The sequence below is a fragment of the Heliconius melpomene genome, chromosome 1 (assembly GCF_056956725.1).
Source record: "Heliconius melpomene rosina isolate 202511_hmr_F chromosome 1, ASM5695672v1, whole genome shotgun sequence".
Classification (NCBI taxonomy): Eukaryota; Metazoa; Arthropoda; class Insecta; order Lepidoptera; family Nymphalidae; genus Heliconius; species Heliconius melpomene.
This window is the reverse complement of record NC_140389.1, coordinates 8784144-8807861: the sequence shown is the minus strand read 5'-3', so window position 1 is coordinate 8807861 and position 23718 is coordinate 8784144. Positions and strand designations below refer to the sequence as shown.

Below are 23718 nucleotides of genomic sequence, written 5' to 3'. Positions count from 1 at the left end.
AAGAAATAGCGCAACTAAAATGGTAGTAATATTTAGTAACGACGGAGCTTATTTATAATTAATACTTATTTCTTTTATTTTTAACCACATTTTCTGTGCCTACTTTATCTACCTTACTTTTATCGTATTAAGATAATAAAATTTGACTAAGTCATATATTACCACTCAGTACCTACTAACTATTCCCAAGTTAAGGTATAAGAAGGAAAGTCGCGAAAACTAGATTTTTGTTCTAGTTAAAATATTTACCGGTAGATGGCGAGCATTATTAAACATTATCATATCAACATTATCTCTATGAATAAATAAACACATCTGCGATTTTACGACGAGTTCTATGTGTTTGTGAATTCTTTATCTCTTTCGTTACGCTTGAAGCCACCATGCAGTCACATTCTTAATTTTTTCTATTCTTGTCACTTTTACAATTTGCCACCTATATCTGATTTTAGTTGGTGTTTGTAAATAATCGTGTACTATAAGATATAACACTGTCATTGCGAAGGGGTACAGGCGTGTGACTGCAAACGCGACGGTTGCGAGTTGGATTCCGAATCGGGGGAATGAATTATTATTTATTAAAACTTTTATTTCTTAGCTGAAATATGGAGAAAAAGAATATCGTTGAGTTTCGCAAATAGATGGAATAAGTGGAAAACGGAGTGTCTTAACACTAAATTCCCTTCGCCATATACAGCGGGAATCTAAAAAATATATAATAGTTTATCATCATCATATCAGCCAGGAGAAAAGTGACAGCCAAGTAAAGAGAAAGAAGAAACAAAAATTTTACCCCTTATTAGCACCTTGCAAATAATATCCGATTATATTTTACACTATCGCTTATCGCTAATGTGAGTAAGACTTTCTGTGGCAGAACTCAGAACCCAAATATATATATAACGTAAAATAATGGAGGTTGTTGATTAAATATTTATACATATCAATATCTAATAAATAACTGGTCAAAAGTAGTTTAAGTTTTTTTTAATTTCTAAGGAATTTCCTTCAATGAAAATCTAAATTTATATTATCATTATATTTTATTATACAAAATATATAACCGTATAACACATTACGTGGGGACACTGGTCAGCTACGACATTACGCAGAAACTACAATTATTTACAGAACCTCAAAGAATTTGTTTACAATAGTGGCAAAACCGAAATATGTTTAGAATACTTTCATTCATAATATGGCAATACAATTGATTTAAATATGACACAGTTATATTAGAATTTTCATGAATATAGTTAAAATAGGTTAAACCACCATTGCAATACCTCCAAACTATTACATCTGCGGGTAACATGAACACTTATTATTCTAAAAGAGTATTATCAATATGTCCCAAAAACAGAGAGAGATAGATATATAAAATATTAACAGTAGTATAGGCACATTGTATATTTCAAAATGCAGTTAATGTAATGTAAAAGGTACACAACAAGTGTACAAATAATTTAGCAGGTTATATTAGTCTTTTCATTTAGTTTCATTATAAATAGACTACCCTATATTCGACTTCATCCCCTCCAATATAATATAACAATGAGTAGAAAACGTTACGTTATTAAGTATCATTCAAAATTCGGTTTAAAGATGTTAAATTTTAAAGCTTCTAAATTTATATATAATACAAGAGGGAGACAGCACCTTGCTATTACATTAAATTATTCGCCTTTGGCTTAGTATTAGCTTTACTAGAATAACCTTAGTTAACGAGATTCTTATTAATTAAATATATATCCAATATATACATATATTGACAATCACAAAAGTCCAAAGTATACTTTTATAACACTTAAATTACAGGTGGCATTGAGAGCATGATATTTACATTTAGGTACATTTTTATTATTATTATATTAAGAGTGTCCAAAACACTTTTTTCTATTCTAAGAACACACAAACATCGCATCTCTCGCTCAGTCACATACAACATGCCAAACATTAAGAAAAATATTTTTAAGCATAAAAATGTCATGAAATGACCCATATAAATTAATATTACTAAATATTAAGTAGCATTGAAACAAATCTATATAAATTATAAATACATATCAATAAACAATTTTCTAAAGAGAAAATTTGAGTATACATCACAGTATCTAAATTAATTAATTTAAAAAAAAGAACAAACACACATACATATAATTTACATGTGACTGCGTTATGCGATTTAATTATTACAAGGCAGGCACATATTTATTAACTCTATATAATGAGATTAATGAATGATTTTGTACAAGCAATGAGTGTTTCAGTCCATTTATTCCCTTCTAGAAACCACGGATAGCACTTTATAACTTTAATGGGCAACAGCATATTGAAGGGATGTTGAGGTATAATCAGGTTCTTTTGTTTCTGGCTTTGCCGTTGATAATTAACTCTTCTTGTTGGCTCTTGCGAGGTCGTAGAATAAAGTTTAAATTATAAGCAGTGTTTACTGCATAATAAACGTTTGCGTTCGCTGGTAGAACCATTTCTGTAAAATAAATAATACCAGTGTTATGTAAAAGAGGTTCCGAAAAGCTTAAAAGCTAATTATATTTTTTATTGCCGTAGCGTTTGGCACTCTATTCTCTCCGCCTACCCTACTTATAGTGATAAAATAAATTGAAACAGTTTAATTGCCATTTATATATGCTCTATATATAGTTATAAATTATTTTATAACAAGAATAAAAACCGACTTTAAAAATCATCGAATGTTCCAGATTTGCGTAAAAACTACAGAATGAATTTAGATGAAATTTTACAGTAATACTTCTGAACGACACAAACGTTACAAGTTGTGTAAAAAGTTAAAACTGTTGTATGAGTGGGCAAAGCCGCGTGTGGGACGCTCGTTATATATAAAACGCATAATAAAAATATATATGTACCTCTTTCCGGCAAAACTTGAGCTAATGTATATCCATCAGGATCACCGTCGAGATTCAACTTGAGCATCGCATTGCGTATTACTTGCGGCGTGCGCTCGTTATTACTCAACATAATAGATTTATACAACACTACTCCGTCTGTTTCCACGTTGTCGGACTCGTAAGTTACTCGAATTATATAAAAATCGGGTCCACTTCGCGTATTCGCGTGAGCCGGACTGTTGGCCACCACTTTGCCGTTTGACTGCTTCTGGCCACTGTTGGCACTCGACAAGGACACGTCCAATGAAGGTAGAGAAGATGAAGATGATCCGTGAGATAGCCTTGTCGGTGAAATCCTCCGCTCCAAGCTATCCCGTTTCCAAGCATGCGTAGCACCGTCGGTCTCACAATAAAATTGAGAGCTATTGCTAGAACCAGTACTGGCTATAGAATCGTTTTTCCTGTGACCATGATTATTATTTTCGTTCACTTTTTTCTGTCGTCGATCCTTAGGTGGGTCCGGCTCGATCTGACACGACAAGTGGTACGCCTCTCTATCATCCAACACGATGACCGAATCAAACCATCGATCAAACATAGGGTCAGGTGGTAAATGATAAGCATTCGCAGCACCCTGTAACAACTTAATTTGCGCGAGAACCTCAAACTCTTTTCGTCTTTTATCAAAATTTATTAACCCATCGGCAACGGTGTCGTGAATGGCAGTGTCGATCATCGTGAGATCAGTTAGAAATGTACCCAAGTAGGGAATCGTGCCGTGACTGACGCCTGGTGAACCCCGCTCGTGTAAAAGTTTTTGCAAATGCCTATCATTTTCACCGACGGTGTCCGCAAACTTGGCCGTCCCTTCCCTCATTAACAACTCGCGCTGAGCCCATCTATTATTGTCCTCGCTAAATATCCTCGCGAGCTCGTCGAACAGTTCCGTCTTCTCTTTCGACAGGAGAGCCCACGTCTTTTTAAGTCTGTACACGTTGTTACTCTGCAACCCCGAAATTATAGCTTTTAGAGAAGAAAAGTTCTTGAGCACCCTCAGTTCCCTAGCGATATCGAGCCAGGCGGCGAGAATGTCGGCGCGGTCTGAGGGGCGGAGCTGGGGCTCGACCAGGACTGTGGATATGACGCGGAAGGACACGGCATTGAACTGGTTGACTGTGGCCAGCACGGTGGCGGCGTCGTGCGAGCGGTCCTTGTCGCGCCGAGACCACACGGCGCCGAGGCACTGGTGGGGGACGAGCTTCTTGAACAGCTCCATGTCCATGCGGGTGAGCTGCTCGGCGAAGTGCCGGTGCGGCACGTGCGGCAGGCGGTACGTGCTGGTATGATGCGCCGGCACGCGCATGCCGGCCGCCAAGCACACTCCGCCCGCTGTCGACCCATTTCGTTCCGCACTGAATACTGCTAGCTTCTGCAACACCTGTGGAACACGACAAATATAAATGTTTTAGCAATGTCAAGTATATATTATCATTTGTAGTAATAACATGTTGTAACAGAACAAGGAAATCAAAATTATTCATGCCCCTGAGTGGGAATAGTACCAACAACGATCGTGTTTAGTCAGTTAGACGCTGTCCCAAATAGAAAATTATAACTATTACAAAATAATTAAATGTAAGAAATAACCTTCGAATGTAGCTCAGAACCAGGCAAATGAAGCTGTGTGAAGGCGAGAAGCTGCTGCAGTGCGGGGTGGTGCGGTGGTTGACGAAAGTCCTCCGGGTAGGTGTCCAACCATACGTGGAGACATGCCACCAGAGTCCTACAACATTACCGTATTGTTATATCCTATTTCCTACTTCATATTATTAATCAAATATTATAAATATAAAATTTTGTTGTTATTAAAATAAGATAAAGCGGGCGAAGCCGCTAGTTATATAAAAATGGATGTAAAACATCTACTATCTTCTATCTGAATGGACTTTGTAAGAGCTTGTTTAACAAAGATATTCCTGGATATCTATTTTAAAACATTATTCATATATTCAAAAACTGCCCCGCAGATGGGAATCATTTAATATTTTTATTAATATTATTTATTTCTTAATATTATTTTCATTAAAACGAAATAAACATATTTAATTTATAAACTGTAACGCCGTATTTTACATAACACTTTTGTACGCTATTATGAGCTGTCTAAGCAATGAGCGGAAAGAAAGTGCAATAAAGTATGAAAAGCGTGGACGTGTACTAACTTTCTATGTTGTTGTGAGGTATCGACGGTTGCGGGGAGCACATCTTCTGCGGCCAGAGCTTCGTATCGTCGCAAGAGCAGATCCAATACTTGACTACATTCCGCAAACGAGCTGCATCAATTAAAAAAGGAATATAAAATAATAAGAATCATATAAAAAGGGATAATAAAAGATAATTAGAATATTACTCTTATTGTGTACACAAACATACCTACACTAACAATAATACTCAGTAAGGAATTATAATAAATCTACAAGGCTCCATTTCTTAGAGGTGAAAAAAGGCCTATAAATTTAAGGTGAAACTTGTATTTTAGCTTTTCTAGTTGTTGTTCTTCAAATAATTTTAACAAATATTAGGGCGTGCGTAAAATTTCCTTATTTTATCTGTATACACAAACTACTATCCTCAACGCCTCGCTTACAATTATTTTGAACTTATTTTTTTTTTTTTTTCACAGTACGTCATAAATTTATCCACTAAGATAAAACGCTAAAAATATCTAATACTTTTCTGCACTTTCGTATGCAAAAAATCTCTTTTCTTTTCAAGAGCTTCGTGCATGCATCTAGTTTAATGAACAAGTGACACTTACCGATACGTAGCAAGGAACACGTTGACATAAGTGGACTCAAGCTCGCCATCGTCGGTAGCTAGAGCCTCTACCAGCCTCTCTACTGTCCCCGCTTTTACAAAACGCACACGCACCGTTTCCCACTCTAAGTGAGAAATCTCATCGTCGGATTCCTGAAATTTAATTTATAAAATATTATAAGTATTTGTTTATTAAATAAATAAATAATTTACTTTAAAAATTACAATCTAAAGCCAAGTTTGTAAACGATAAATTATATACATGTGTTCAATTATAAACAGCTTACAAAAATTTCAACTTACAAAGATTAGTAACCGTATATAATATTAATCATGTTTACTTCGTGCATCGTTTAGTTATAATAATCTCTTTTAATTTTAATTACATACTAATACTTTGATATTAATTATACTGAAACTAACCGTAACAGGTAAATGGCATTCGGCCTAATATTGACCTATGGGTCTGGTTCAGTACTTATTTTCTATTTATCTCGTAAAAGAGCACCATGTTTAATGTACATTACTGAATCGATATAAAATATCGTAATAATACTTTTTTTTCTTTTTTATATGCATAAAATAAACAAAATGGCAAAGTTAAATTATCTTTATGCTTAAGTAAGTATAAGAATATAGTCATTTCTACATTTCCCTTAAATCTATTGTCGTACCTATTTGTTTTCATAAACTTTACGCTTTAGTGGAGCATAAAAGGAAATATTAGTAATGCCTCTATTATATAGAGTATGTACTTATAGTCTACAAAAAGACTCAATGGATTGAATTACGAGTTTAAAGATATAACGCAATTTAATATTGCATTTTAAATGATATTGCAGTTATCAAAGTTCAAAAGAGAATCTCGTTTGTATGTAAATACTACATTTAGTCTGAGATCCATCTGCTAAATCGTTTCGAGAATAACAGAACAATTACATCCACTTTATATGTAATTACACTATAAATATATGTTTTAAAATAATATATTAAGATATTACAAATACGTTTATTTATCAAATTTACACAAATGTTTACGTAAATGACTAAACATTATCAAAACACTAAAAATTAACTAGCGTACCACTTTATCAGGAAAGGTATCATATTATTAAGTAGGAAGAACAGATGAAAAAGAATATTAGAAATAATATTTTTATAAAGATCACATTCATATTGTGAATGGTCCCTGATCTTGGCCAGATGCATGGATTTTCGAGAAAAAAAAGTAGTTCAAAATTTATTTATGATATCAAAATCGTGAAATTTAACGAGAATTAATCCCCTTTATACTTTCATTATATTTTAATTAAAAGAAGAATAACATGATACACACAATACATAAATTTTCCTATTACAAATTACTTCCAATAACAAAAATAATAATAAATAAAAACAATTCGAATCAGCTTTTTATAATATTTCCTCAACCACTGCATTGTTTTTGATATTAGTTCCACAGATAAGAAAAACACAGTAGTAGCTTTAATTCGAATATGACTATAGCCAACATCGTAACCACAAACAATGTTATCGAAATTGACTGAATCATCGACGTTATTCAACTATTTTACCATTAAGTAGCCATGCCGTTAGTCATAAATATTTTCCGCTAATTCTAAATGAGTTGTAGGCGATTTTTTTTATTTTTTATTATTGAATTTAATATCTTTTAAATATTAATTCCACATTAATGTCATCTATCTATTCATGATTATTCTTTTCACTACAAATTAAGTAATCAGAAGTTAGTAAAACGCTAGTTGAAATTGTCGTAAAGTAACTCAAATATATCTAATATCGTAAGATATGAGTAAAATCGATTTAATAAACAAAACACATTTTTAGTAAGCATCAACACTATTAAATTCAATTACTATTAATTTCAATTACTTACTAAAATATAATTAAAAACATTTTAGACATAATTAAAACAAAATTGCTTTACGACAATCAGACATAAAAGGCAGTCTGAGCACTTCGTGTAATGCCCATCTTAGTAGTGTCTCAAGTGGCTTAAAGCCGGCTATTACAGAATTTCTACTAACCACGTATCTCACGCTTTCTAAAAGTTAAGGTGCAAAATTTTTTTTTATTATGTTTTAATTTTGAGTATAAATATTTCGTAATAGGTATATGATGGATTAAAGAAACTCACACTAGAAGCAGAGCGCGTCGGCCGATGGTAGCGCACCTTCTTGAGGTAGACTGTAAATATTGCACCGTCCACCCGCTCTTCGCCCCACAATCGCCATGTCGGCTGCTGGAACATATTATCAGTTGCTAAATACCACTTAAGTTATAATTATTAGTATTCATCAAGGCTAGTATACGAAGGAACCTACGTAGTATTAATACACTCCGGTCCCCACTTTCTGCAGAATTTTTCAGGCATTGCTTAATGAGTGAGGGAACTCTACGCCGCGCCTTGCCTTGATACCAGAGCGAAGAAATTAAAATATTAGCCAGTATGAGTTATTTATTCCCCGAATGGGAAACGAACCCACAACCATCGCCTTTACAACAGACAAGTTTGTGCGGCTGCGCCACGACAGCCTCAAAATATATAGATACTTAAAAATTTACAAATAAACGTTGACCTATATATAATTCCATTAATTTACTTTCTGAAAGGTAAAATCTTTATAAAATCCCCACTTATCTATAACAAATAATAAAAATATGTCACATGCCATTAACAACGAGTGTTGAATATGTAAGTAAAGTAAGTAGGTATATTATGTGATTCAATCCTTACATAATCATCATCAAAGCAACTGGAGAATAGCACAGGCTGAGCCTTACTGACGCCGCATATCCTCCACATGGCCCATGGCGCGACGTCACGCGACGTCAGCGCTCACCGCTCAGCTGAGCGCGGGCATCGCCATCACTTTCACTATCACACACCACATCACTATCATACAATACCTATAGCTGTTCATGCTAATCTCATTCTATTTGGTTCAAACGTCTACTAAGTAAACTGCTTCGCGAACACGAATGTGCGTGACGCGGGTGAAATCGTACTCGCGTGGCACACTTGCTAAAACTAGCCGGCACAGTTTATTTCCTAGTTAACTCGATCATTATCATTCATTTCTTATTTTCATCAACACTGTCCATTCGTTATTATTAGAATAAACATTTACACTCTTATATAACTGAATTTGTAAGGTATATATTATATATTGTAAATTCCATTATCCATCGTTATTATAACAACACAGTAAACGTCATACTTAAGACACTTTCAACATTTGTTTGTTAAATAACACATACACTATAACATTCTTTAAAATCCAATTTTGTTTATAAATACTTTGGAAATAAGAAATCGAGCACATAAGTATGGTAGCGCGGCGCGACGCAAAGCGTGAACGCAGACGACTGCTCTCTAGTGGAGAGATCGCGTGAAAAACTCCGATGGAACACATGAATGACGCTTGCATCTCGAAGGTGGCAACCATGACTATGAAAGGAAACAAAGCTAGTGTGCGTGTATTAAATCATCATTCCGTCATACTTAAGAAAATCTTATACATTACTTATCGATCTACATAAATATATATTACTAAGACATTTTTTTAACATACACATACTAATGACATACCATATTATATAAATATGATGTATTATATGTACCTATATATACTTTTTGCATAAATATTTATCCACGTTTTAGTGTAATCATATCGGACGATCGTTATCATTTTTTTGCTACTTGCATAAGAACAAAGAGTTTGAATATAATACCTTACATATTTAGACTTTAAAATATCGTGTTCCAATGCAAGATGGAATTACGATACGCTTAATGCTACTAACAAATTTGAAAACCAGTAAAGCGGGAAATAAAAATAAACAACGCGCATTCCTCTTTTTTCCTATTTTTCAGCTTCCCGATGAATCCCGCATATAACAGCGTAGACAAAGGGAGCCTAGTGTTAAGACCTTCCGCTCCCCAAATTTTGATTCGAACGAATTCTGGAGCCGTGTTGAGTTGCGGAAGTCAACTCGACTCCAAAGCGAAGAATTGAAGATATGAAATATTTAATTTCCTCGAGTGAGAATCGAACCTACAACTGTCGCGAAATTTACAAACATAAATTTGAAATGTCATCTGCACCCCTAAACAACATGAAAAGTGTTTGTACACCTCATGTACGTGATAGCTGACCTAGTACATTCGTCAAAAGAGAAACGGGTCGAGTATGAAATGGGGCCGGCCGCAGCTGTGTAGCCTCTCCGCGCACCGGTTTATTTCCTTCTTGTTTCCGTTTTCATCAAAAATAGCTTTATTTGTATCATTTCACGACCTAGTTGCAAAAAAAAATAGTATTACCCCAATTAAGTGTAGCCTAATTATTTATTTTTATATAACTGCGTATGAGCGGAATCAGCAAACGCCGCTATCGTGACTTAACTGAGAAGTGTATCTTACAGTTAATTCCCAAGTAGTTCCTTATAACTATGAGATCGACTCTTACACAGTAATGTTTAAATATATTTTAGTTTTCTGTTTAAATACGACGAATTTCTGACACTCATGTCGTAAATAAATTATTGATATTAAAATATTAACCAATAATAATAAATAAGTACATATATTAGTTTTTTTATTTAAGTACCTAAGTATATTTATTATCTATTGTACCTGAATACAAAAAGAACCATGTAGAGATATATGCCAGTTGCATTTATATTGCTTCGACTAATTATGAACTCCAGCAATCCCATCATATCTAATTGATTAAAGCAATCGACATACTATTCCACTTTTGTATCGTCAGTCGATGCTGTAATTTGTATAGTTATATATTTTAATAGTGATTCCTAAATATACGCTAGTTTCTAGTTTCTAAAAATATGACAATATAATTTTAATTATTTTCACGTGAAAGAAGTAACACTTAATCACATTTCAAGTAATCTATTTACGTACATTAATTTTTTCGTCACAAATTTTTAATTATAACACCTTGCTCTTCAAATGTATAACCAAAGATTTTGCGTCGCTAATATTGAATAAATTAATAATTAATTATTCAAATAAATTTCAAAACAACATAAAATCAAGCTTTATCATCAAAACTTTCTAACAACTTTTGCAACTGGTTTTAATACTTAAACAGTTATAATGCGAAAGTTTTTTCCAGTTACAAATTCCTTATAACCTATATACCTACATATACATGGATATAGGAAAGATAAAAAAATAAACAGCTTTACGCTGTATCCCACGTATAACAGAGTAGCAGAGGTAATTTCGTGTTAAGACTCCCCGTTCCCCACTTTCCGCTAAATTTTTCTAAGTTTTGCGTGTTGAGTAGCTGAACTCAGCTCTGGGTTTTTGCCTTGGTGCCAGAGCGAAGAAATGGGAAATGGAAAAAGGAGATTGAACTCACAACCGTCGCGTTACAGCAACCCCTTGTGCCACTGGGCCACAACAGCTTAAAAAAAAATTACGATTAATATAAAATTATAAACTATATTATCCAGCTGTCAGACCAAGTATCCAAAACCGATATAGACTGTTATAATTACCATTATAAACAGCAGAGCACGATAGCAGTTAGCAAATTATAGCAAGGTCAACTTCATTTATGGCGAGTAAAATACACGCCGGCGAATGTCACAATAGCGACGCGGAAACCTCGTACCTACCGCGGCCTTTGACGACATTGATAGACATTAAATACAGACGATAGTCTAGTCACCTGCATCGTCAAATACAGTTCATAAACAAGGCCAATGGTGGTGCAGGGGTACAAATCGAGGGGTCGACTCGAGCAAATTAAGTATTCAATTTATACTTTCATTTCTTCGCTCTGGTGTCGAAGCAAGCCCGGTGTTGAGTTCTGCTACTCAACACAAAATGGGGAACGAAATGTCTTTTTCCTTTTTCACGCTAGGTTCTCTTTGCCTACCCTGTTGTGAGCAGAATACGGCTTGAAGCTGTTCATAAACAATTATGTTTATAATTTTATGTTATAGAAGTTATTGCTAAATATCTTCTTATTGTAAACACAAAATCTCGAGTCCAACGAAACATCAATATAGCAGTTTCAAAGCTAAAATATCATTAACTCAGTTAGGTAGCTAGAGTTAGTAAGTATACTGTAATAATAACTATTATGGCATGTCACGCTTAATAATTTTTTTAATTAGTATACTGAAAACAAGGTCGAATTAACTCAATTTGCTGCTATTACATATACCTACTCAAATTTTATCTATATTCAAGTACATATAAATACATAATATTATATGAAGTATTTCTGAACAAACCACGTGAAAGCCTTTTTTCTTTATAACTATTTATAAAATGCAACCTGTTTAAAGGTTAATTTAAAGGTCAATAGCTATTGGGAGCTTTCCATGACAAGGATGAATATCGATCAGTAATAAGCGGTACTGTAGTTCTATAAAAAGCAGATTCTACGAATGGCAGTCTCCACCCATAACACCCCGTTCCTCCATAACAACGTTTATAAGGGCCCGCTGTCGCAGTTACTGCACGAAATTGCTTTAGTGGTTTGCAATGAAAGTTTGCACATTCGCCATGTTGGAAATAACCAAATAAAATGTTCTTTGTTTCACATAAATCATTGTCTTTCTTAAATACAATAAAGAGTAATTCAATAGGTAATTATTATTTCTATGATATTTTGTTGTAATTTAACAAGGAGTAATAAAAGAACAATTGCTGTTAGCTATGACTTTTTTTTAAATCTATGATAATTTATCTGACTCACTGATATAAATATTTGCTATGCGAAGATAAAATAGTCATGAATAAATAAATATATGATAAAAATAAGAATATCTATAAGATAAGAAAATTTTAATAACAGGTTTTCTTAAAAATAATGTTGACACATCATTTTTAAGAAACAAGAATAAAAACATAAAAATGAAAATATTTTTAAAAAATACATCACATATTATAATTTTAATTATTGAAAATATCGATTTTTGATGTAAGATTATAATGTTTGGTTTTTATTGCATCTAAACTAAGTCTAAAGTTAGTAGTTTGTAGTATACATATACTACTGTTAGTTAATTATTTTTACGATAAGACTATTATAATTAAACACTTTTAATAACATTATCATTGCAATTAATGTAGAGATCGACATTACAATATTTATATTACCATACAATCTGGTGATAGTGTAGACTGTAGGCACTCAAGTGGTCACAAGCGTGACCGACGCGCTCGGTCAGCTCGACGAGCCCTGCGTGGTGAGTTAGCGACGACGTTAAACTGACATGACCTTACTTTTGACGACAATCATTTTTATATGTTATACTTATTAGTACTGATATCTGTATTAATGTATTGAATATTGTTTTCCAGTAATTAAAGGCAGTGGCTTCCCACTAACGTTTAAAATAATTTACAAAACATAAGCTTATTTAAAAAATATTTTCCAATGGCGTTAAGATTTTCTTGTCTTTAAGCATTTCCCACTCAACGAGGTGTACAGGGGAAACGTGGTAAGAGCTCTTTCGAATTGGACTACAATGGCCTTTTTTTTTAAATTAGCCCTTGCAATTTTGATAATTAACTATTATAAATTTGTGTTATAAATCTCCATAGGTATCATTAAAGGTAGCAACACGATTTCACTCACTACAACTCGGTAACTAACCAACTACTATAACAAGTTAATACTTAATACTTGACGCGACGAGGAAATCTAGTAATCCGCTTTCTCGCTAACTACACACTTTACATTTAAATGTTGGCTTACAAAATAAAAAGCTAAAGAAAACACAGTTAAATTTCTAAAAAACTCTAATATTGCTTTTAAGAAAAAAAGTTAATAAAATAAAGATAAATTGCACATAGAATAGATATAGTTGTATTTTAACTAGGTAATTAAAATCCAATATTATCTTTCTTAGATTTTATTTCAATATAATAAATAATGTACGATTTGTTAAATTGTATATATATAAAAACTAGCCATACATTGCACAGCATAAAGTTTTGGTGCAAACAATAAAATCAGCTGAGCAGAAGCTGGACTGAGGTCGTCGCCCTCCACACTCGCAATCGATAGCGCGGAGATCGTCGTCCCGTGTATAGGAATAACCGTAACGTCAAGTTCATTCTAAGACAATAAACAATGCAGGCTTATTAATTTAATTATTATATGTTTCTATATTTAAATCAATAGTCCTTTAATTGCTCGTAATACCAAAATACGTAAATACCAAAGTGATTAAAGTCATTGACAGTAAAACTTACTTAGAAACGTCAGTTGCTTGTAATAACTATTAGCCAATAGTATATCTACTAATTTTTTTCAGCTTCACGCTGTACCCCGCAAGTAGCAGGATACGCAGGGGGACCATAGTGTTAGACATCCTACTTTTCGCCGTATTCTGGAGGCACTGTGTGTTGAACGGCGGAACACAACACCGCGCTTTGCCTTGACACCAGAGCGGAGAAATTAAATTATTTCATTACCTCGAGTCGAAATCGAACCCACAAGCTATCGCGTTTACAGTTTACGCTTCTGCCTCTGCGCCACGTCTGGCCTCTTATCACAATCTTATTATGCATTTAATCTTTGTTATTAGGTTAATACAAGGTTATATTTTTTATTTTAAATATTTATGGTAATATTATAATAAATCTATGTTCATTGAACACATATCATATGTATTTCCTTTAAGCCACTGTGTCTGACACAGTAATTGCGGTACGTAATTAGTAGGAATCTACCTTGTTTCACGGATGACACGGCACGATGATTCATACGTTGTGTTTAGAACAACGAAAATGTTTACAATGTCTACTTCATTGTTTAAAGAGTGCTCTTGATAAAAAAATTTTTTTTCAAATTCTATATACAAGTGAATTCTGCGTAAATTTAGTACTATTTAACTATGAAATGCGGATTTTGCGGCGGTTTTTGAACACTGTTTTCATTTCAGTATTGAAATGTTGAATCATGAATTTTAAAACCTAAGCATCCATTATTTATGCATATTCCCATAATATACATAGCCCCAGAAGTATATAAAGAATAGAGTAAAATATAATTTATTTATTTTCTACAATCATTAACAAAGAGGTTATAGAAAATTCAAAATGAACAGTGAAAATTATCAAATCTTAGATGAAATAAATAAGAATAATATAAATGACTAACATAGAAATTTGTTGAAATGTATTTTTAGAGTTATTAATTTGCAAAAGTAACTCTAATGATTTCTTAATCGCTATAAAGATATTAAGTAAGTAATTAATGACGTCGGTAGGCTCTCAAGTCAGTAGCGCCGTGCCGTAGACTGCGGCTCTTGAGCACGACCTCATGTCTAGAGGAACGCGACCTATCCTACTTAGTCGCTCTACGTGCAGAGGCCAGTAATTGCTAAATCACTTTTCACTGTCCTTCACGATTTTTATGTATTAAAGTATAATTACAATGCTCTACATTATTTAAATATATTTTTTAAATAATATACGTAATATAATTATTAATTAGATATCGTATTGCGTTGTGAAAGTGTGTAAACGCGAACCTTGTGATTTATGGTAGACATTCTTAAAGGTACAAATGGTTAAACGTATACATTATCTAAAGCCTTGACCTGCATTGCTAACAGTATAGAAGATACCTTTAGGACGCGTCCAACAATCGGCAAATGTGCATTTATTAAATAAATATGCTGGTGATATATAAAGAGATTATCGATTATTCGTTATTTCCAATTAAAAATATATAGGAGAATAGTAAATATGAATTATTACATTGCAAAAAAACTATGTCGTATATAAATTGCCAAATCTTTCTAATTACATGCCATTTACGGTTTTATAATCTCTTTCAATTAAATTATAAATAAATTGAACATTAAAATTGTAAGCACAAATGGCATTGATTCATCCTCATGTAATATGGATGAATATGATACATCAATTTCCTTTATTGATACAAAAAATAGTAAATACAGAAGTAAAATTGTCATACATACATATATGTAATATTTCATTATAGGTAATTTAAATTAAAAGTCTATAAACAAATTCTCAAAGCTAACTAAATATAACTTTTTACCTCTTTAAAGTCACCATTCGTACACCATTGTTAATCATTGTAATAGTAATAGGTTTTCTTTGACCAGGATCGCAACTAACCTTGACGTACCATCGCGTTTGCGACTTGCGATTTCTGGTGCGTCTGCGGTCCAGGCTGCGAGAGTCGCGCTGGTGGGCTGGCGAGCGCAGCGCGTGGCACTTGGCCGCCAGCGCCTTGGTGCGCTCCGCCAGCGAGTGTCGGAACTCTCCCCCCGTACACCCCCGGACTAACATCGCTTAACTACACTAACGCGGACTAATCGTCTCGAGAACTGTGTGACACATCATATTCCAATATTTCTCACTTGATTGCTAACTATAATAACCAGAACACCGCAGCCAAGTTTAAAACGTGTTTTAAATCATATAGGTATTTTGTTAATTATCTGAATTGTATAGCGATTTTAATTATTTTCTCACATTAAACGAAGAATAATCATTGCAGTTTTTCGTTTTTTAGTTGTTTGAAAAAGTTAATATTGAATAAACTTTACATGTTTTAAGACAATAAAGAGCTTAATTTATTTAACGTAATAAGTATTGTACAAAAATACAACTCCAAACTACAAGGTCTAGGCCAGGAGTCGGTGATAAGGTTGGAAATACCATGTTTAAGATGATAGACTATCATAGTTTGATAACCTACACTCGAGTAAAGCAATCACACCAAGGTTAGCCATTTAAATGAATAAAAACTGCGTTATATTTAACAGACTAACTAATACATATTTAAGTTTTGTAACTAGATAACTAAATCCTTATTCAGAAATATAATATATTAACACGTAAATACATAGGTACTACGTGCATGTGTACAGTTACAATAAAGGGGATATCCTCATTGAAGAGCTACTAGCTTGTCTCTTTAATCATAACCGCATAGGATTTACACAACACTATAAGATATCAGATAGCAGTTCTGCATTGAATAATTAATTGTGTATTCGAATAATAATAAAAAGTAAAAAAATATTTGCAGAAATATCCAAATAACAAGAAGTGGGTCGACATCTAAAAGAGGAAATTGGGCAATTGAGGAAGGGAGTGGTGCAGTGTACACGAGTTACCTTGCGTCTTATACGGACTTATCTATTTAGTTTAGTAATAAATTTAGTAATTCTAATCGAATTAAATACACATGTATGTTTGTTTATATGTTTATATAGATTTTGTAATGAAGTGTAACAAATCGTCTAACTACAAAAATCGTCTAACATACAAAACTATTGTTCTCAAACTTTTTTTTATTTAAATATTTTTATTTAAATATTTGGAAAAAAAAAATGATCTAAGTATAGCCCAATATTTCGAAAACCCTAAAATTGCAGACCATTATAATGATGTATATGTATATGGTACAAATATTTGATAATGACGTCCTATATCCTATACCATCTGTTCCAATTTGTCTATCGATCTGATAGTCAGACAGTACAATATGTGTTTAACATAGAAGAAGAACAGAACAGAAACAAAATAACAGAAAAAATAACAGAATAGGTACTGTTCAATATAAAATTATTTTAATGATATATTAAAAAAAAAGAAAATGAAGATTTAATTTTTGGTAACCTTTAATTATTTTCTCAAAATAAAAAAATATATATTACATATGCACTTCAAACGAAAACAAAGTTAAACTTAAATAACATATTTTTAACAGATAAAGACCCACCTGGCGTGACAGATGCATATAATTTAACTGTCCCAAATAACTGTCAAACAATTTTGGATCGTAATGCATTATAAAACAGTTCATTTAGTAAAGTTATAACGTTCGGACAGGTGGTGCAGGCCATTTGTCAGGTGAGTATTTTTTGTTTACGCCCGTATTCTTCCTAAATCTTATGCCTGCATCTTCAACTAATTTTATACGATTAAATAGATTTAGACAACAAATTATTCGCTATGTAAGGTATAATCTAGTTTGTTTTTTTTCCTTTTTCCAATATATAAATAGATTTATTTGGCGAATACACATATAAAACTGTTGTGCCCAATTTAAATATTTTAAGTTAACATTATATTTTGCACATTCATTATTCAATGTTGACTCCAATACTAATTCGATAGAAAGTCATCATGAACATTTGAATACTAAATATATTACGTAATTTTGATATTCATTTTTGTATTTTAAGAAAATAAAGATTCTGATTCCGCAAAAACATATTAAGATAAATTCCTAAATCAAATTGGTTTTACAAACGAACCCTGTCTAGCAGTGTTGTGTTAGCAACGCGACGTATGTAAACCGGTAATACCTGAACATTTATCACTCTGATTATTGACACTTTTCTGACAAGATTGTGAACACTTTTTAAACTTGACATTGGCATAATACACTAAATATTTTTATAAAATCGCCGTATGTATGAAAACAATCCCACAATCACAATTTGATTTACTTATTCGATATCACTTAAACGCACTGCGCGCAATGTTTCTCAATTCGTTATTCTAAAATAAATTTGTTTAATATACAATTTTTATGTCATGATTACCAGAAAACTGCGTTTTATATAATTTATTTCACAACTAAGGCCTCTCGTAGACCATGCCCGCCGGCCGGTGCGCGACGTCTGCGGTTTGACACTGCTCCGACGACGGCACGTAGTTCCTCTCTGTCGCACGGCGTCGAAGCGACATGGAATATACGCATGTGCACAACAAGGCTTTTCCGAGTCATCAATGATGTCACATTACTACTACGTCCGTATAATAATGTAATATTTATCCAGACAGAGACACTGATGATAAGCCGTGACGTGATCTTATCCACCTCGTAAGATCATTTTAATCAATACTTAGTCTACAGTGTGTGTGCTGTGTGTTGTACGTTATAATATTTACATTATAACATTTTCAGAAGGAAGCCGCTAATATACTCATACTGTCATACATAAGGACTAAATACACTTTTATTTTTTTTGGTCTTTACAATATTTTTATTAACATCTTTGCTAAGGTTAATAATTTTAAAGAAATTTTGCTTTACAATGTAGTAGAAGAAGTAAGAAGATGAAGAAGTATACATTACAATGTAGTTGCTAGTTGTGTCCACGATCTTTTAGAAATTCAGAGGTAACACTGTTAAGAACATATTAATTTTATATTAAGCCATTAGAAAATATCTTTTCAATAAGATATTTGCCATCAGAAGGTTATTAAAATTTCCAAAACCTTGGGGTGATATTATTCAAAACTCTTTCAAAGAAAAGCTAAGAGCGCTTCCTGTCTCCCTCTTCATTACAAATGTCCACGTTTTAGTGGAGATATAGTTAGGACGCGCCCTAATGCTCAATGTCGTTAGTTATAACAAAAGAAAGAGAGCACAAGGGCACCATCCCTTCTGTCCCATCCCTCCTCTAACGTTCCACGTAGCTATTTGCAGCTCCGTCCTCCACTTCACATATTAAAATATTAATTATTTAAAAATGATAATATATTATATATTTCAAACAAAAAAGGAGACCGTAATCACTATTTAAAACAGAAAGTGTAATCACTATTTAAAACTCAATCCATAATTGTATTTTTTCTTTATTTTCAATTTATTTTTTCCTTGAGTTTCTTACATAAACAGACCTCTTGAAAAGCTTACATTATCAGACATTTGATTTTTCATTAAATAACGAGATAAAATAACCAACGAAACAAACTTTGCATTGAACACTTTGTTTACAAGACGTCAGACGTTATATAATAGACGTTATTAGGATTTTGAAAACTTTGTTATGAATTTTAAAAATAATATTGCTATTTTAAGAAATAAAACTATGCTAAGAGTGAGTTAATGGTGTAACTGCCCTTTTAATACTTCACAGTGCCGGGCTAGTAATGACGCTGTAACATGGAAGCGAAACGTAGGTATTACAGAAGAAGAATGAAATAAAAATATAATTCCATAAAAAATATGCCATATCAAACATAAAAATTTGGAAATAGGGAAGAAGTATTTTTATTTATTATAAGCAATAAATACCAAAAATAACACAATTTTAGATATTGTAGGGGACCAATAAAAAGCGATATTCTTTATTGCTTAAATATACATTTACATTAAAAACTATTTGTTTTAAAATAAATGTAATACTATAGTGCAATCTAACTCACTAGTACTACATTAAAACTTTCATTTTTCTTTATCATCGCCGTTTACATAATCATAGAGGCGTAAAACAGTTTGTCGTTATAACATTATTAATTCAAGATTTAAGTTGCGTTGCGTGCGCGGCAAATATTGAAGGTCTATTCCATTCACTCATACTTTCTACACAAAAATGCGTTCTCGAATTATATAACGTTTCGAAGTTCCCTACGAAAATGACTTGTGCGTGTGAATTTTGTATAACTATATCATATGTCTTTTATAAAACGTTATAAATTTCTATTTTTATAAATATTTAAATTGTGTGTTATATTTTGTTTGAAACGAAATATTTTTTTTAATAACAAATCTTGTTAAAGTTTTAAGTTTAAGATCACTTGATGATTGTTTCAATAAAATGGTGACAACCTTTATTTTAAAATATTTATATGTATAACTATAAATACTTTGCGTTACACTATGACATAAACATTTACTTCCAAAATATATGCAACTTAATATTTTTTTTATGTTTTGTGTCTATGATTCAGTCCTAATAGACTCATCTTCAGTGAGAGTGATTTTTAGTACTCTACTAGAGTGCAAATATTGTACGTCAATGAGTTTTTCATTGTATTTCATAGAGCAAAGTGAAGCGAGGGGCGAAGACCCCTAGTTTTTGACTACGCTATTATTTGAATTTAAGATTCATACTATACTTCATACTTCTATGAAGTATAAATCAGTTAATTTTTTTCCCACACAGCAGAACAGCCCTATAATTAATACTTATAATTTATACACATTGTAAGGGGGCGATATAGATTTGACACAAAAAAATAACTTTATTTTAAATTTTAAGTTGAAATTATTTACAACTATAGAAATGAAAAATGAAATGTAAAACGTCTTTATTCAATAAATAGCCTAACTATTCGGTGTTTTTAAAATTCTTCTATTTTATTAACAAGCAAGGATATAATATGGCAAATAATAAACTTTTATTAAACGTAAAAAAGGACAATACTTCGATAGGTTGCATTTAAAAATCCTATTAGGACTATATTTCATATTATTGTATACAATTTACTTAACCAGTAGCAACAAGGTATTATTCGATGATTGAGTACCGTGGAGCAACACGCAGGTCCCACGAATTGTTTCAACACTCGATTTTCTCGGAATAACTTAAAAAGTGGCGCAATTCAATTTTAATAGCTATTGTACTATACCTTTATATTTAATGCTTTAAAACATATTTTTTTAGTATTTTTATGTACATTTATATGTTGTAGGATTCCCTCAATGTACCTAACGTAAAATGAGTATTGCCATCTCAGGTCAACAAATGAAAAAGAAAAAAAATTGCATGAAAAGAGATCCAATAACTGTCAAATTTTGAAAATATTTTGTTATCCAAATTTTTTGTCAGCATCTTTGTACAAACAAAATATATTTAGTTAGTTGGTACATTGCTAGAGCAAATTACTCTTCGATACGGCCATAAGGCCAATGTTTGTTTTTCTATTAGGCTCTATTGAGGTGGACTATTATGACTATTTTTTTTAATAAAGTGTGTTTTTTATGTTAGATCAAATAGCATACACCGTTGTTACTGTATAAGTGCATAATATAATGACTGAAACTTTTACTAGATATTTGTACTTGGCAGTGGCTGTGATAAGGGATTATCGTGATGATGTTTTCTACTTACACTATTTTGTAAAAAGCTTGCTATAATTAAATTATTATTTAATTTGGCTAAATTATTATTGATAATGCATTGCAGCTATAATGAAGCAATGTTGTTGTTATCAAGATCCCATCAAAAAAATAAATGTGAAATAAAAGCCAAGTTAAATGCTCGACTTCACCGACAAAAGAATGGGATATCCTAAATAAGAACCGTTTTTCTGCAAGTAGTGTACTCATATTCCACTTCTGTCTGAGGTTGATATTTGTTTTGGTGTCTGATGATGTTATTATTTTTCAGATCTTTTTCGGTATATATTATGTATAATAGTCAATGTGTTTACCAAATATCATATTTCTGGGTCACCTAGAAGTGCGTTAGGTTTTTGATGAGTGAGTAAGTGAATGAGTTAAATTGTAGAAATTTTATATAAGTACATCACAAGCTAGGATGTTTTAAAATTTGTTAATTGGTTTACAAGTTATGAAGAGCTCAAAAGTAGCTTGAAATGTTTTGTGGAAAATACACATTGCGCGTTTCCAGCTTTTTAACTTGGCTAGCTTTTTAATTTGTAAATAATAGTACAATGTTATTAATAATTTTACGTATTTGTATAGATAAGTATATTATTAATCATAAAACTAACATATGGTATACGTTCTGTCATTTATAAATTTCGCATATTATGTAAATAACTAAATACCTAGTAGCAATAGAGTTTGAAAGAGGAAAAAGTCTATTTACATAATTATATTATTGTGTTCATAAAATATTAATGTGTCATATAATATACAAAGTGTTATTCTAATATAAAATGGCAAAAACTTTAACAACTTTTTACTTTCTTTATATATTATTCTTATTATTTCAAAAATATAAAATAAATTGTAATCTTCAATTTACTGATCTTGAACGCGTGGATAAAATACATTCAAGTCAACAATATCATCATTATAAATAGCTTAAACAGAAAACGCCTTCGAGTTTAAACATTTTGTCAATAGTGATTCAACATTCGCCGTAGACAGTCGGCAATAAGTAAAAAGTTATAGCAATATCATTGTGTAGCTATCACAAGATTGCAAGTGTACGAATTGTGATTTAGGTAGAGAAATAATAAAATGATATTAAACAAAAGTGATATTACCAAGCTCTCCGCATCCTGGCTCATCTTTTTCTACGCATGGTTCCCGTAAAGGACTCGCGCCGCTGCGGCGCTACAGCAGACCAGGTAAATAAAGGCACTGTACCATTGCACGTCACCACAATAGGCCACATTCCATCACTGCATCCGTGTTCAACATATGATCGCTCCGGCCGGTCCCTATGACGTCACGCGCTTTCTCGCACCACAAGGTTGTATTGCATTCGTATCACAACACTTTCCGCAATTTGTAAAGACGCTCACTTATCAACAAAGTCGAATCGTCTTCGCTCGTAAACCAATTCGATTCACACAATCGTACAGAATATTGTTCTCGTGTGAAAGAAATGCGATCGTATAACGTAGGTAATGAGTTTCGCGCACGAAGTGAGTGAAGCACGTCCGCTTCGTGGCAGCGCCGCCGTCGCGCGTGCACGTAACGGCACAGAGCCCCCGCCACGTCCCCGCATCCCCAGACCTCCGAGCCAGCCCCGACTGCGCTCGCGACTGCACACTTGCTAAGGCTAACGAATCACAACGCAGGATGCCACACGCAAACCGATTTCTTTCATATAGTTTTTGTACTGAATAAAAAAATACCAACTAAGTATCGATATTACTTATACTAAGTTTTATTTCGCTGAATAGACGTTTCATTCAGATTTTATCATTCTATTCTGATTTTAAATTTATATAAATAATAACCGTATGTACATTTATTTTTTTAATTGTTATATTTTTATTGTATTATTTATACTAGCTTGGATTGAGCTCATTTTATACATCATTTAGATAATGTAGGCAATGTCCACAGTATAGGCAATGCCCACAGAATTTTTTTAGAGTCTCGTTGTTATCCCGCATATAGCAAGGTAGGCAGAGGGAACTTGGTGTTGAGACACTCCGTTCCCCATTTCTAACACCTCCTTGCTTGCCTCGACACCAGAGTGAAGAAATGAAAATATTCAATATTTTATTTCCTCGAGTGGGAATCGAACA

At 32.6% G+C, this 23718-nt stretch overlaps 1 protein-coding gene across 8 annotated transcripts; it reads right to left on the bottom strand.

Moving 5' to 3' along the window:
• Positions 1 to 1024: 1024 nt before the first annotated feature.
• Rgl (Ral guanine nucleotide dissociation stimulator-like) lies at positions 1025 to 23199 on the bottom strand. 8 transcript variants are annotated; one of them, XM_085193137.1, is made up of 8 exons: positions 18297 to 18410; positions 15853 to 16108; positions 7849 to 7953; positions 5692 to 5843; positions 5096 to 5206; positions 4521 to 4656; positions 2892 to 4311; positions 1025 to 2491 (listed from the first exon to the last, which is right to left on the bottom strand). In XM_085193137.1, exons 2-8 carry the CDS (start codon positions 16024 to 16026, stop codon positions 2355 to 2357), a joined length of 2235 nt encoding a protein of 744 aa, XP_085049263.1. In that variant the 5' UTR covers positions 16027 to 16108; positions 18297 to 18410; the 3' UTR covers positions 1025 to 2354. The 8 variants fall into 8 exon arrangements, with proteins under 8 accessions (XP_085049263.1, XP_085049255.1, XP_085049246.1 ...); XM_085193129.1 differs by having other exon boundaries at positions 15853 to 16178; positions 18057 to 18382; XM_085193120.1 differs by having other exon boundaries at positions 18057 to 18382.
• Positions 23200 to 23718: the final 519 nt, after the last annotated feature.

Bases quoted from the DNA above. Each gene is read 5' to 3' on its own strand.
- Rgl (XM_085193137.1), bottom strand. From the start codon at position 16,026: ATGTTAGTCCGGGGGTGTACGGGGGGAGAGTTCCGACACTCGCTGGCG. The intron at 5,207-5,691 runs GTAAGTGTCACT...TAATTGATGCAG, and splicing joins GTGTTCCTTGCTACGTATCG to CTCGTTTGCGGAATGTAGTC. The intron at 4,312-4,520 runs GTTATTTCTTAC...CGTGTTCCACAG, and splicing joins GTTCTGAGCTACATTCGAAG to GTGTTGCAGAAGCTAGCAGT.